We start from the raw sequence: 14255 nt of genomic DNA on the forward strand, positions 1-14255 counted from the left end.
TCGAAGAAAACCTAGTGCATATTGCTTCCAGTACAGTGGAGTAGGAGCCAGTAATTTTTTCATTGCTGATATTTAATTAGATAATTGCTTTAATAATATCACTTGAGACGTACTATCCTAATTATCAGAGTGTCAATGAGGCATTTGAAGGCACAGCCAAGGGAAATCTAACTGCGGTATTTTCAGTGACATACTAATTGCATACTAATTTTTCCCGACCGATAAATAAACCCTGCGAAATATGGAGAATACCATGTGACTGAGCTCCCACCCAAACCATAAAGCAGCGCCCTCAAACAGGCTCCCTCTGAATTATCCAGAATGAAATAAAGGAAATGAAGAAGACATTGTGATCAAGCTATTGCCTTACCTGCCGTGCCCCGGCCGAAGTAACACATTGTGTTTGGCATTAGTTGGAAACAAACTGTGATAGCGTAGATAAAGTGCCTGGATTTATTTTTTTGCCACAGAACCTATCACAGCAAAAGCAAATTCACAACGTCAGTGTAAAGGTTTAGAGGTGCGTTTTGTTTCGTCCCAGTTGCCATTCCTTTCTCTAATGAGCAGAAGGTAAACATGATCCTTGTCTTGGGATCTGCAAATGGCAGCAAGAGGAAGGCCGCAAATATATATATATCAGACTTGGAAGTGTGGCGGTAGACCAACCGCATTGACTATCATCAGAAATTATGAAAACCTGAGACAAACCAGCAGCTTCAAGAAACAGCAGTGGAGGACTCAATCTTTGAGTCCTAGCCTACGCATAGATGTTCTAGCATTTATGGCTTCAAACCCTCATGCTAGCGTGCGGGACATGGCCGCCCAGGTACCAACGTCCAAGTCATTAGTTTATAGGATTCTAAATGACAGTCTTTCACCTGTACCATCTTAACCAGCACCAATGCTTAGAAGATAGGGACTTGTAGGATGGTCTAGATTTCCCGAATTGGGTCCTCACAAAAGCCGATGAGTCACTGGACTTTTTGAGCAACATCGTGTGCACAGCTAGATGAAGCCAATTTTCGCAGAAACGCCTAGGTAAATTTGCATAATGCGCAATCGGCACCAGTACCAGTGGTCGCTCAATATGTGGTTCGGAATTTGCGCCGGTGCTCTGACCGGTCCCATCTTCTTCGATCACGCACCGACTGGGCAGCATTACATGAATGAAATCCTTGGAGAGTGGTGGATGAGTTTCTCAGCGAAGTACCGCTGTCACGTCTTCCACTTCTGTGATATCAGCAAGTTGGGGCACCCACACACAGCAGCAGCTGAGCACGAAACTGGCTGAATGCGACTTTTCATGCGCAATAGATTGGAAGGCACGTGCCCGTAAATTGGCCGGCTAGGTCACCTGAGCTCTGCCCACTCAATTTCTTTTTTTTAGGTTATGCGAAGGATCGTGTTTACATGATCGAGACGGACGTCAGATTAGTTCAAGGCAAGGATAACGGACGTCTGCCGTAAAATTTCGGCGTCCCACTGAAGATGTACTAAGTTGCACACAGTACTGTGGAGCTGCAAAAAGAGACCTATTCGAACACGTCCTCTAAGGCTGTTGTTCAACGAAGCTTACAAACTCATAGATAATAAAAGCACACTGAAATTCTTTTTTTTTTCAGAATCCTGATTGCCAATTCGACTCATTTAAAAGTGGTATATTTACTTTCTTGAATGCATTGGCTTTGCCTTTTCTCTACACGTTGGTCACTTCCCGACCTGTTTATTTCAGTTTTATTTTTTGCCATGACCTTGTAGTTGCAGCAGGTATACACTCTCATGAAAAATAAAGCCATCACTATAATTTCGCCTTCGGCCGTAGCAAGTTTCTGGCGCGAAATACAGCTACGCGCACTCTTTCGATGCAGTGCAAGCAAAGCCAGGATTCTGAAACATTCTATGCCTATTGCATCGCTTTGTGCATTTCATGCGTGGTCAGAGCAGTGCTTCAGCCGCGTTATCAAGGGGCTTTTGTTATCAGTGTGATCACCGGCCTCTGATGTAGAAATTGAGAGGAAGGAATAGCTGCGAAGCCGTGAAACCTGCTGTTGGTGCTCCTTCCGTACCATTGTCAAGGTGATGTGCAGTCTCTTTGGGTTTGCGACAGGCAATGCAGTTGCTTTCAATGAGCTTATTTGAGGGCGCTGCTTTATGATGCGGGTGGGCTCACGTGGTATTTCTCATACCTCGCGTTTCTTCTTTTTTTTTTGCCAGTCGGAAAAATATTGTATGCAATTAGTACGTCACTTAAAACACTGCAGTTAGATGTCATTTCGGGGTGCCTACAAATGCCTCATTGACACTTTGAAAATTAGGCCGGTACTTCTCGAGTTAGATAAATAATTGCAATTACCGAATCAGATACCACTAACGAAAGAATTACTGGCGACTACTCCACTGTACTGGAAACAATATGCACTAAGTTTTCTTCAAGTAACACAACTGCTCTTTTCTGAAATCTTGGTGCATGATAGTTGGGGAACACTGTATAATTCACTCAGTAACCAAAATGAGGCCGAGCCGGATTCACTCGATATCAGAATTAACAGCAATCAACAGCAGTCATGCGCAGGAGCGCTTATACTTGGACTCACAGAAAAAAATAAATAAAGAAGACAGAGAGAGGCTGCAGTTTCGGCGGAAAGGCAAAGCAGTATTAGTGATAGCCAAGTATGCGACAATTACACGAAGGAAGATTACACAACCGAGAGGACTCAGGCTGTGAAATTGAACTGTCTCCTACTATGAGGTCTTGTACTATATGGTTATATAGCGAGGTAATTCTTCGAGGTCACATGAAGTTTCTTCAAATGCAAGAAATATACATATATGGAGGTCAGAAAGCTAGTCGGGCCCCAGTCCCGCCAGAAAAATAAAAACTCTATTGCTGGATTGCTAAGCCTATGGCTTAGCAATTTTGTCTACAATGAAGCTGGAGGGGTGTGTGTCAATATCAAACTTTTCAAATACAAATTGAACATGAATGCTTAACTTCGATTATCGAATAAGGTTATGGGGATGCATTTAATAGTATGTTTATTCAATCTATAATGCCCAAACACAGTTCCAGATTAATAAAAATTATAATAACTTATTCGCCTTTATTTCTGGACATGGAGAGTACATCTGCACACACACAAAAAACAACAATGCGATGTTTTTGAGGCAAACCTAAATCACTACATGTACTAATTAATGAACCAGTAATTGGTTTGCTGAAACATTTACAACTGACAGCTCATTCCAGCGTATCAACGACACTATAGGTAATGCATTAGCTTTCCCATGCTTGAATACGAATACTGAGGTGTCGAACTTAGTGCAGCATAAATGATATGCTTAGCATTACAGGGCTAATCCTCTTGTTAACACTTTAACATAGAGGGTTAACTTTTTGACATGCTTGAACATTGTAGTTATGTTGCCAATGTAAGAAGTATGATTAATAAGCTATTACAGTAAAAGTTTGTTCATGACCATGTTAACTCATAAAATTGAGTAATTCACAGCCTAGTCTCCACAACCTGAGCATTATTACACCATCAAAGACACGCTGATTCTGAGGCTCTTGGCCCTGTGCCAATTGTCACTCAGCCCGTTTGTCATAAAGCCAAGGCCTGAGCAGCTCAATTTAAGCCAAATGTCAACAAACCCCAACAGAACCCACCTGAGCAGGTTCCACTGGGCGTAAGCAGTCACGTCGAGCTCAATGGGCGAGTCCTCAGTGACTTTGTTCACGGAAGAGCACGGCCGAGGGTCGATAATGTACTCGGTCAGAGCACCATTACACGTCATGATGAAAAGGGAGTCGACCGGATTCTTTTCTGCATTCAGCAAAGGAAACAAGGCGAGAGTAGCGTTCACCAGGTGAAAGATTAAATTTTAAGGAATTTTTTACGTATTCAGAACAAACAAATATAAATTTGAAAACACATATCGTATTTTTCTTTTTTTTGGCGAGCAAGTGCATTGCCATGAACAAGGCTGACAGCCAAGAGAAGTCACAGATGAAGCTTTTTTTTTTTTACAGTTGCCAACCAATTTTTATGGGCCATCGTCGATGCCAACAAGTGTGACAGAGCCCTTATAAATTATTGTAGTCAGTCCGCGGCACTAAAGCGTGTTTTGTTGACATACTGCCCTCTGTAATGCCTTGGCCTCGAGAGAAAACAAATGAAATGAAATGTAATGGTGGCACTCTCACCCTTCTTGTCACGAGACGTGCTGGGGCTTCCTACCAGCCAGGCCCGGGGCGGAGCGAAGGCGGCTGCTATGCTAAAGGCCTCCTTGGTGGCGGGCCCCGAGGGACGGCGCCCCCTGGGGGGACTGTTCTGGGGGGCGCCAATGCCGGCCACCGAAAAGGCGGCCCCCTGTTTGATTTGGGCCAGAGGGGAGACCAGCGTTGGTTGTGGACCCGAACGCCGGAGGCTGCCTGAGGCGTACTTCTCCAGGCTGCTGCTTGACGAGCCTAGGTGGGAAGAAGCATGTGAATGCGGGCAAGATATGCACTAGCGTAACCCTTTTTCACCATTAAAAACCTGACCAAAGATGCACCAGATAGACAGACAAAGACATTGTGATCAAGTTGCCAAGAATTTTGTTGTCTTTAAAGCAATACAAAACCTGCAGTTTGGACAGCTTTGTTGTGATTAAGAAAGAATCATAGCAGGTGTAACCAAATCAGAGCAATTCGTCTAACAAAGAGTACAAAGCTGTATAAGTGAGCTCTATCAGCCCTTGCAAGCCCTAGTTATCAGGTAGGCCCCTGCCAAAGACACTTCACTACTTACATACAGTCCAATTCCTTTGACACACCAGTCTCTTCAGAGGCTTCACTATATCCAGGCTTAGTACTCATATGTATTCTCCGCTATATCCAACATATGCATCTGTTCGTTGTGCCTGCTCTGCACTGTGCAATGCCTGTGCCTCCTCAATACTGGTCACAGCACCACACACTGACAGCGCTGCATGCAAACTGTTGCAAAACTCCCCTATTTAGCTTCACTGTAGATTGGTGCCTAAATCTCTTGGTCTCGGAACCCCATGCTGCCTCCTTCACATGAAGGACCCAAAATCTGTATGTGTATGTAATGCTCTACAAATTAACCTATGCCAGTGGTTTTACTTTTGGTTCTGAAAGCTGTCACTTCTCTTGCAACAAAAAGTAGGTGAGGCATTTACACATACGACTGTTGGCCTGGCCAAGCAAAATAGAAAATTAGAGCATAAAATGCTACCACATAGGCCTTCAGAGCCATCTCATGTAGAGTGCTGTAACAAGAAGCAAATTCAAAAGTTATTTTTGCTAGCAGCTCCGTTGCGCTGGAGTTCAGCCTATGTTGACATTGGCCCATCAATGCCTGCTCATCTTTCCACTGTTCACACTCATGGTAGATTCGACTGATCCCTATCACAGTATGACTCAGTTTGCAGTGATGCAGGATCCTTGAGAGATTGGGGCCAGGAGCCTGATGGAGTTGGAGTTGATTCCAGAACAACTGGAAGGGACACATGACAGGAATTCTGTCGAAGCTCGATCGTGCTCCCAGCTTGAAGGTGAAAGTGCTCCCCGAGTGCTTTGAGCTAAAGTGCGGCACTGAATGAGAACGGCCGATGTGTTCCAAGTGCTAAACTTCAACTGGCTGAATGTAATGTTTGTGGCCAGTTGAATGCACCGCCAGACATCAGCATGCATTTTATTAAATTTTTGGACTATGCAAGCAGGTGCATGAGGCACGTGCTACTATTTTCCTAGTGTTTCCGAACAGGTTCTCATACGCTAACGCTCCAGCGAAGATCATGGTAGCCACAAGAGGGAACTCTCACTGGAGATGCTTGAACAGGAGTGCAACTTGCCATGGTGAGAAGGATCCATCTATGCCAGTGGAGCAAGAAAAATTAACAGAAAAATAAACAAGGGGGAGAGGGATCTCATCAACGTGATGCATTGATAGGAAGTGGTTGGCTACATTGGCTACATTGCAGTGGGAAAAGGGACTGAAAGAGATTGACTCACAGAAAGAGTAAGAAATTGTGTGCACACACGCGACGAAGCACGCCGACTATTCTATCCTGTCAACCAATCCTTGCGTCCCAAAAAGAGCACAGCGTAACACTAGCCACAGGCATCTGTCCTAACCAATGTCCAAAAATGCCTTTCTGAAATAAGGGGCGAATGTCCAACCTGTCTAGCGCAGCTGTGAGCATTTGTTTCTGCATGCTATAGTGAAGGCACTTTGCAAAGCAGATATGTCTGAATTCTTCTGCAGTGTGATGAAGGGCTGCAACATGCCATGACAAACCAGGAATACAGCATGGAACAAGACAAAGGAGTTGACAGAAAGATAAATACATAATAGAATTCACAGTGGGCACACAAGGGAAGCCTCAATTCAGAACCAATATTTCAACAAGGGAACTTGACTTTGTCAGGACGCATTCAAGGTGTCGGGTGCCTCATCATTTTGAAGGCACTGACAATGACAAGGAGAACACGGCGAATGCGGGAGGATGGAAATTCAAGACGATGGGCAAAACGTGAACAAGGTGAATGCAGGAGCCAACGTTTCGACAAGTGAACTTGTCTTGACAAGTCCACTTGTCGAAACGTTGGCTCCTGCATTCACCTTGTTCACATTTTGACAACGACAAGTCACACTGAGTCGGGGCTGAGGCTTCCCTTGTTCATCTGTTAATTAGTACGTAAAACAGACTCTTGATGGCGTTCACAGAGCTGCTTTCAAGTGCATTGCACAATAAACACTGTTGAAACAGCATCATCAGACATTGTTAAAAGATTCTCAGGGGCTTCTATCACCCGCTTGCACATATTGTTGCTTAGGGGCACACATGATGTGTAGAGGAAGACGCTCTTGTTTCAAAAGAAATCAAATAACTACCACAGCTCATATCTGTTAACTGTATGCAAAGTGGTCCTTGAGTGTTTCAGCTAAGGCAAGTTGACCACACAGGTAGTGCAACTCAACCGTGATCGCTGACATCACAATGAGCTTGGCCTCTGCGAACATGACGTGCGACTTTCCCTCAAGACTTTGGTTTGTTTAGCGTGCAAGATGGCGGACATCCATGCAACTCTAACCTCTCTGCAAGAGCACATACAGTTAACTTTATTCTTTACCAGGCATTTTATTCACTGAACAAGGCGAAATTCACAGGATCGTGCCCAGCACACAACTTTCTACAAAAATTGCAAAAGGAAACTGTGCCACCAATATCTAGGGGTGCTAAAAGTATGGCATTGCAGCCAGAATGGCAATGCTCGGTAGTACAGATTTGCTAAAGTTTCATCTTTCTGACTTCAACAGGCCTTGTCACATTGAAAATAGATCATTTCCAATGAAGTTATACATTAAAAAATTTCCATGATTCACAAAGACTTATTGCTTCATTTTATTTCAAAAGCAATGATTGCTTGAAACTTTAGAAAGAGCACAGCAAGTAACGCCACAAGGATGGTTAAAGACACAAGCACAGAGATTAGACAAATTCATGTACAGTTGAGCCCACTTATAACATATTAAGGAGACAGGACAATTCCGTTGTTATAATCAACAACTGCTTTAACCAGGTTGCATAAAAAAGGAATGGGGGATGGCACAGCTGTAGTAAGAAAACTATAATGGCGGGGAGGCCAGCGCACCTTCACACCATCTTCCTCCATCTGGCTGCCGATTGTGTTGACTCGCTTAACTCTTTAAATCTGCTTCCTGCCCACTCTGATCATGTGTGATAAGCTGTAGCTGTCAGCATGTCAGCATTCAAGAATTGCACTGCTATAACAACTGCTCTCTCAGGTGGCAAGGTGGTCACAGGTGGCAAGTGACATGGAAGCTCCGCTGAGGCCGCTTAGTTTTGGGCCGCAAGCTCTGCTTAGTGGCCCAAAAGGGGCCTTTCCCTACCACATTATCGCTGCCAACGTCACTGTCACTGTCACCATCCCTATCCGATGCAAGTATGTTCATGATGATGGCCTTATCGGTAAGAAACTTTTCACATTTTTAATGCATCTGCATGTAGAAACTCTCAGTCCTGAAGCATCTTCATCAACTGCGGACCGAAATTCCGGCATCACTTCGTTGGTGGGAGCTTTGCAGGCTTTGTATAAGTCACTGCTGCCTCGTACAAAGCATGCTTTCCTAAAGCAGTTCCACACCGTAATAGCATTTGCTTCAGACCACGCACCAAAGATAAACTGCACGGCCATCGCTAGATTGATCTTCAAGTCTGGTTGCTCCCTGCTTGTCTGCCTGGCCATGTCCATCAACAAGACTAATTTGTTCAGGACGCGGTGACAATGCATGACCTTAAAATTGGCGATCACGCCGGCGTCCATGGGCTGCAAGCCTACCGTTGTGTTTGGCAGACGGAAAAAACTTTCACGCTTGAGAGCTTAGGCATGGAGTGGTGGGCACTACAATTATCTAGGATGAGCGTTACCTTCCTCTTAGATTGCTCTACATGTTGATCGAACTCCAAGAGCCACTCATGAAAAATTTCTCGCATCATGCATGCCTTGCGATTGTGACAGTAGCGTACCGGTATCCTGGCAGCACCACGGAAGCAGCGGGGATTTTTTTATTTCCCAATGACAAATGGAAGGACACTTATTGCTTCCATCCATGTTGGTCCACGAAAACAGAGTGAGGCAGAACTTGCTTTTTTTGCCACCCTTACATGTGTCTTCTTAGAGTGTATGCATCTTAGATGGCAACATCTGGAAGAACAGTCCTGTTTCGTCACCATTATATACGTTGGTGTTAACTTAGTTGCCGAGAGTGTGGGGCAGCGTTTTCTCCCCCCACTTCTGCTTCGCCTCCACATCAAGTGAAGCTCCCTCACCGGTGATAGCTTTGTAAACAGTGCCGTGCCTCTTTTTAAGGCACTATACCGAGCCACCACCTGGTCGGAAGTCTACAATGTTGATGAACAGGGCAAATTGCTTTGCCTTTATGGCCAGAATTGGCCCTGTGATGGGCAAGTTCATGGCACGGACACTGAGAAACCACTTGTAGAAGGCCTCTTCTACTTCTTTATAGGCACCTTGTCGAACATGTTTCCGCCCGTTGTCTACCGAGCAGCTTTCTTTGTTGAACTTCTCTGCTGAGCGAATGACTGTCGACGATGTCGGTTGCGATAGTCCATACTTCTTCACTAAGTCACACACTTTTCTACCATCTTTGTAGTATTTCACGATACTGCACTTCCGTTTTCAAATCTATAGCAGTGCGCTTTCTTTTCACTGGCAACATCATGCACTGCCGCTGATCAACCAGCAGATCAGCCATCTCCTGTTTCGGTGGCGAGTCAAACAAGGCGGAGAAACCATGTGGCCAGGAACGACTTCGACACAACTAACAAAGACGAGCACGAGCAATTTATTTCATTGGCACAAGTGCGCAGAATGAGGGGCCAGCGAGCAATCTGGAAGCAGTGCTGTCAGTGCAGTTGGTGTGGTCCATTTGTGTTTCAGAGGGTGGCGCGGCATACAGCTATGGGCACAGCCAATTCATGTTCGGAGGGGTGGAAGGGTGATGAGATAAGAGGCGCGTGAGGCTGGGGATGCGGAGAAGGCTGGAAAACAGGTTCTATTGGAGGGGTGCGCAGCAGCCGTTGGGGCAGCTGGTGAGGGTGCTCGAATTTCTATTTTTCTTTTTTATTTTCAAGGAATTCGCATTCTATTACCTTTTGGCATAGACACCTACCAACCAGACTTAATCGTTATAACCGACAATGTGACATGGGGGCATTGCAGTAAGCGGGTTATTTCACCACAGAAAACACAAAAGTTGACGGTGCAGCGGTTTCTCACCAATATATTGTTAAAACTGGTATCGTTTCATAAGCGGGTTCGACTGTACCTGCTATCCTTGCTCCCAATGTAGCTGAACGAATGCAGCGTCAAGAGTTTTCCATCTTTGTGGTACCCAGCACTAGACTTTCTACCGGAGTTCTTTCAACTCTTCTCCAATTATGCAAAATTGATAAACCACACATTTCTACAGGCCAATTAATGCTTTGGCGTTCATCAACCCCAGCCACAACTTTTGATGTCAAAAGTTTCGCACAATGAAACGAACCACACTTTCACAATGCATTTCAGCTAACAAACACTCAACATGAACATGGTGTTTTATGGCGCCCAAAAAAGAAGTGCCATCAAAGGGTTGACATAAGTAATAAAACTTTTCTGCCCACAGGTAAGCAGGCTGTCCTTTTCTCGATTACAAAGGATACCCATCAACAACTGCAAGCAGCCATGTGGTTCCCATTCCATTTCAGGGTGTCTACCAAGTTGACATTTCCAAGTTCCCCGAGTTTTCAAGGTTTTCCTTGAGTGTGTTTACAAAATTCCCTGCTTGACGCAGAACTAAGTCTTATGTCAAGACGGGCTGAAACCATGTCGCCTGATGCATTCAGTCTCGAGTAAGCATGTTAAAAACTTCTTTTTAAAAAGACCGACTTGATCCAGTTTAATACTAAGGGGTAGTGTTCATTTTATTAAAAAAACTGAACAGAAGGGAGGGGGGGGGTTATTAATATGCACAGCAAATAAAACGTCTTCGAAAAAAATTGCAAATCGGGTCGCACATTCTCAAATACAAATAAAGAGGAGATGCATACAGAAGCAAATATTTTTGACATATCCTACTGACTGCAAATAAAGACGGGGACAGCGGAAGAGAACACATAAACAACAGGGGCGGTAACCTTCAACATATTTTCGAATGTGAGCTATTTCTATCAACTGACAGGAAGCTCTGGTATGGGGCCTGAACTTTGTCACAATTGAGATTCTTCCTCAACAGCTCGCAAGTCAACTGCAACTTTACTGACATACTCTCAGCCCATGTCTGATGCCTCAGTGTCGTGTTTCACTGCTTTAAAGAGTTTATTTTGGTTTGGATGAGGAACACCTGCATCTTGGCATCTGCCAACACTTCGTTTTTTGAGTTCAAGCTCCTTCAAAATGGCGGCAGCATGGTTCCTTTCCCCCCGTTCATTCCTCAATGCAAAGGTCCTCTCTGTTCTCATCCTCCTTCCGCCGCTCGTTCACCCCACGAACCATTTGAAGCATGTTCTTGGTGAGTTGTACAATCAACGTCCGATTTTTCGAACTCCCTAGGGGCAGCGAAAATGTCAGAAAAATCGGCCAGTTGGAAAAAATAAATGCATGTCTTTACTGCCCTCACAGGGCCCCTCATCAGGCCCCATAGAAAATTTTGGTAATATGCTGCAAGCTGTTACATGTCCTCTGGGGAACGTTCTGCCGCAAAAATTTTTCAAATCGGCTCATTAATAGCCAAGATAGAAATATTTCAGTGCCGCAAACCTGATTTCAGCAGGTGGGCTCCACTGCCAAGCAAGCCGCTCTCTTCACTCACTCCGTCTAGCCTCCGCAAGCGAAACTCCTTCCCTGCATTCTCGCATACCAGACCTCGAGGATCGCATGACGCATACGTCACAGGCCCCGCCTTCATTGTTTTTTTCTCCTCACTTTTTTTTTCCCGGCGCTACGTACTTCCGCTGACAGTGTCGCATGGGAGCTGTTGTCTCATTCGCGCAGCGCATTATTTTGCACACCGTGCACAAGGAAACATGGCCAGCGGTATAATTCAGTGCTACACGAATATTGAGGCAGAACAAGCGGATTGCAGAGCATAGTCGCGTGCTCGAACACGATAGAAAATGGCATAGTTTTGGCACCTGCGCACGTGACCGCACGACCGTGGGAACAAGCAGACGAAGCGGAAGTACATCTCTCTTGCTTCGGTGCAAAGTAAAATAAAAAAAGCATGCAGACATTCTGTTTGTGTGTTTTATTTCTCTACACTTCAATTCGTCAATACAAGCAACAGATCACACAGATAACAGATATTGTCTTGAATAATTCTCGAAGACATGTGTCACCACGAGCGATGTCACACTGTGGACACCAGTACATAGGCGCAGGCACACGAGTACGTCATCCTCCGGCTTGGAGCGCGGAGGCCACGAGTAGAAGGAAAAACGGCATTTGGTTTGAAATTTCAGATCTTTCCGTGGCACATAGCGATGTAATACTTTGCAGACACGATCGTTATTGCACAATGTATGCTCTGCACATGCTCTGCACAGAAATTTCGGATGCAAGAACCCTCCCCCGTCCAATTTTCTGGATTTTTCCATGACCAAAGGTCTGAAATGGCATTAACCAAAGTAACCACCACTGCCCTATTGATTACCTCGCCGCCTCAAACCGGCGCTCTCGCACGCAAATTCGCTGGCAGCAGTATCCACCACCACAGCAACGCTAGGCATAGCTGCTTTGATGTTCGCTATTATTAAGCTCCTTGCCATTTGGTGCCATGTTTCTTATTGAAAGAATTCACCGCTGTCAGCAATGGCGATGATTCTGCCTTGTAATTCTCACCATTGGCTTTGAAGCTCGGAAAGCATAATGTGTTTCACAATGCCGGTTCTCAAAAGCCAGCCCCACTTTAACACATAAATGTTACATGATGAAGCATACCAAAACTGTGAAGGGGCAATTGTCACGACACACACTATGTATTCCCAAAAGGACCCTGAACCACCTTTTGGGCTTGGTGAAATAACATAGTCCACGGGTAGCATACACTGCTGTGAACATCTCAGCCTAGTTTTGCTGTCATACACAGTGTGTGGAGCTCGCAAGCGAACCACAAAGTCACCTTTCTTTCAAAACGCTCTCTTTTCAACAGAAGGTCCTGTCCTCACTCTCTTCTGGATGCTTTATTTTGTCATCAGACACTTTATTTTGTCATGCCCTTAGATGGCTACTATTGGCCGATAGCTGACATCAAGCTGCATCAGGCTACATGGCGTAGATACTGCAGCCACCTTGGGGTGCCTCCATGAGTCCACTGGCTAAGTGCACAGTGGCTCGCCGAGGACAACTGCGTTTGGCTCAAAGGTGCCAGAGGCGAAAGTCGTGGTGTCTACGTTAACATCCAAAATTAAATTTGAACTGCACGCCACAGTGACATTTAGATGGCAAAGCATTGTGGGCACACCCCACTGCGCCATAGCCTTTGCGTGCATTGCGGTGCATTGAAGAAGGTACGGGAGCACAGCGGAGGCAGTGTTTGATTGCTAATAACTCTGCTTATGCTGAACACATTGAACTACCTTTTTGCCGCAAAGTATTTCTGAAATATCTCATTTTCATTTCAAATGCCTTTCTGAATTTTGGTAAAAAGTGGTTCAGGGCCCCTTCAAATATACGCACGTGCAATAAGTGTATTGGCAGGCCTTTAGAGCTTTTTCGAACATGCCTGTGCTGATTTGAGTTTTTAGGGGCAGTAAAAGGCATGCATTAATTTTTTTGGCCTGCCCGATTTTTTGGCCGTTTTCGCAGCCCTTAGGGAGTCTGAAAATTGAACATTGACTGTACAGCTAAATTTCGATATGACAAAGGAAAGTGCTGAAGGGTTGAAATCTGGGCCAGTTGGTACATACTTGAACGAAAAAACCAGTCAAAAACACAAAGGACAGGAGGAGAGGTTCACACCACAACGACTGGTCTATCAATTGAGGTTTATTAGAATCGGTGTAGTCCCAGCAAGGCCAGCAGAGCATGCGCAACTGCATCATCGCTAATCACATAGCATGAAAAGACAAGAAACGCTTCTATTGTGACCGACCTAGAAATTAGTAGGGGCAAGGGCAAAGAACGAGAAATCTTGGAAGCGTACTACATCAGTTTATTAGGTGATGACTGCGTTAGTACAACCTCGGTGCGCTTACTTGAAAAAGAATTTGAATTTCTAGGTCGGTCACAATAGAAGCGTTTCTTGTCTTTTCATGCTATGTGATTAGCGATGATGCAGTTGTGCATGCTCTGCTGGCCTTGCTGGGACTACACCGATTCAAATAAACCTCAGTTGATAGACCAGTCGTTGTGGTGTGAACCTCTCCTCTCGTCCTTTGTGTTTTTGACTGGTTTTTTCATTCGTTAAAGTGCTGACTTTACTGACTTCGTTATATCGAGGCTTAACTGTACTGCATAAAGCACGTAAAGGCTCCAGCACCACCTTAAGGTGCGTGACCAGACCAGCTTGCTTGCACAGAACAGCCGATCGAACACAATAATAAAGTATGAGGAGGCTTCTGCATGCTCCCCAACCCGACAATCATTGGTTCAAGAGCCTAAAGAACGCAGTGAAAAATAACCCAGACGCTTGCTGCACCGAGTAAAAAAAGTTTTCACATTT

General features: G+C 44.9%; 1 protein-coding gene across 3 annotated transcripts in view; it reads right to left on the reverse strand.

Moving 5' to 3' along the window:
- The window catches only part of rudhira (breast carcinoma-amplified sequence 3 protein rudhira), a 73879-nt gene that overhangs the window by 29759 nt on the left and 29865 nt on the right, over positions 1–14255 (reverse strand). For all 3 annotated transcript variants that reach the window (XM_075686109.1, XM_075686111.1, XM_075686108.1), the window contains 2 exons: positions 4205–4468; positions 3668–3824 (listed from right to left, as the gene is read on the reverse strand). In XM_075686109.1, coding sequence (XP_075542224.1) covers positions 3668–3824; positions 4205–4468 — 421 coding nt within the window. The remainder of the gene's footprint in view (positions 1–3667; positions 3825–4204; positions 4469–14255) is intronic.

The sequence above is a fragment of the Dermacentor variabilis genome, chromosome 3 (genome assembly GCF_050947875.1).
Source record: "Dermacentor variabilis isolate Ectoservices chromosome 3, ASM5094787v1, whole genome shotgun sequence".
In the NCBI taxonomy this organism is placed as follows: domain Eukaryota; kingdom Metazoa; phylum Arthropoda; class Arachnida; order Ixodida; family Ixodidae; genus Dermacentor; species Dermacentor variabilis.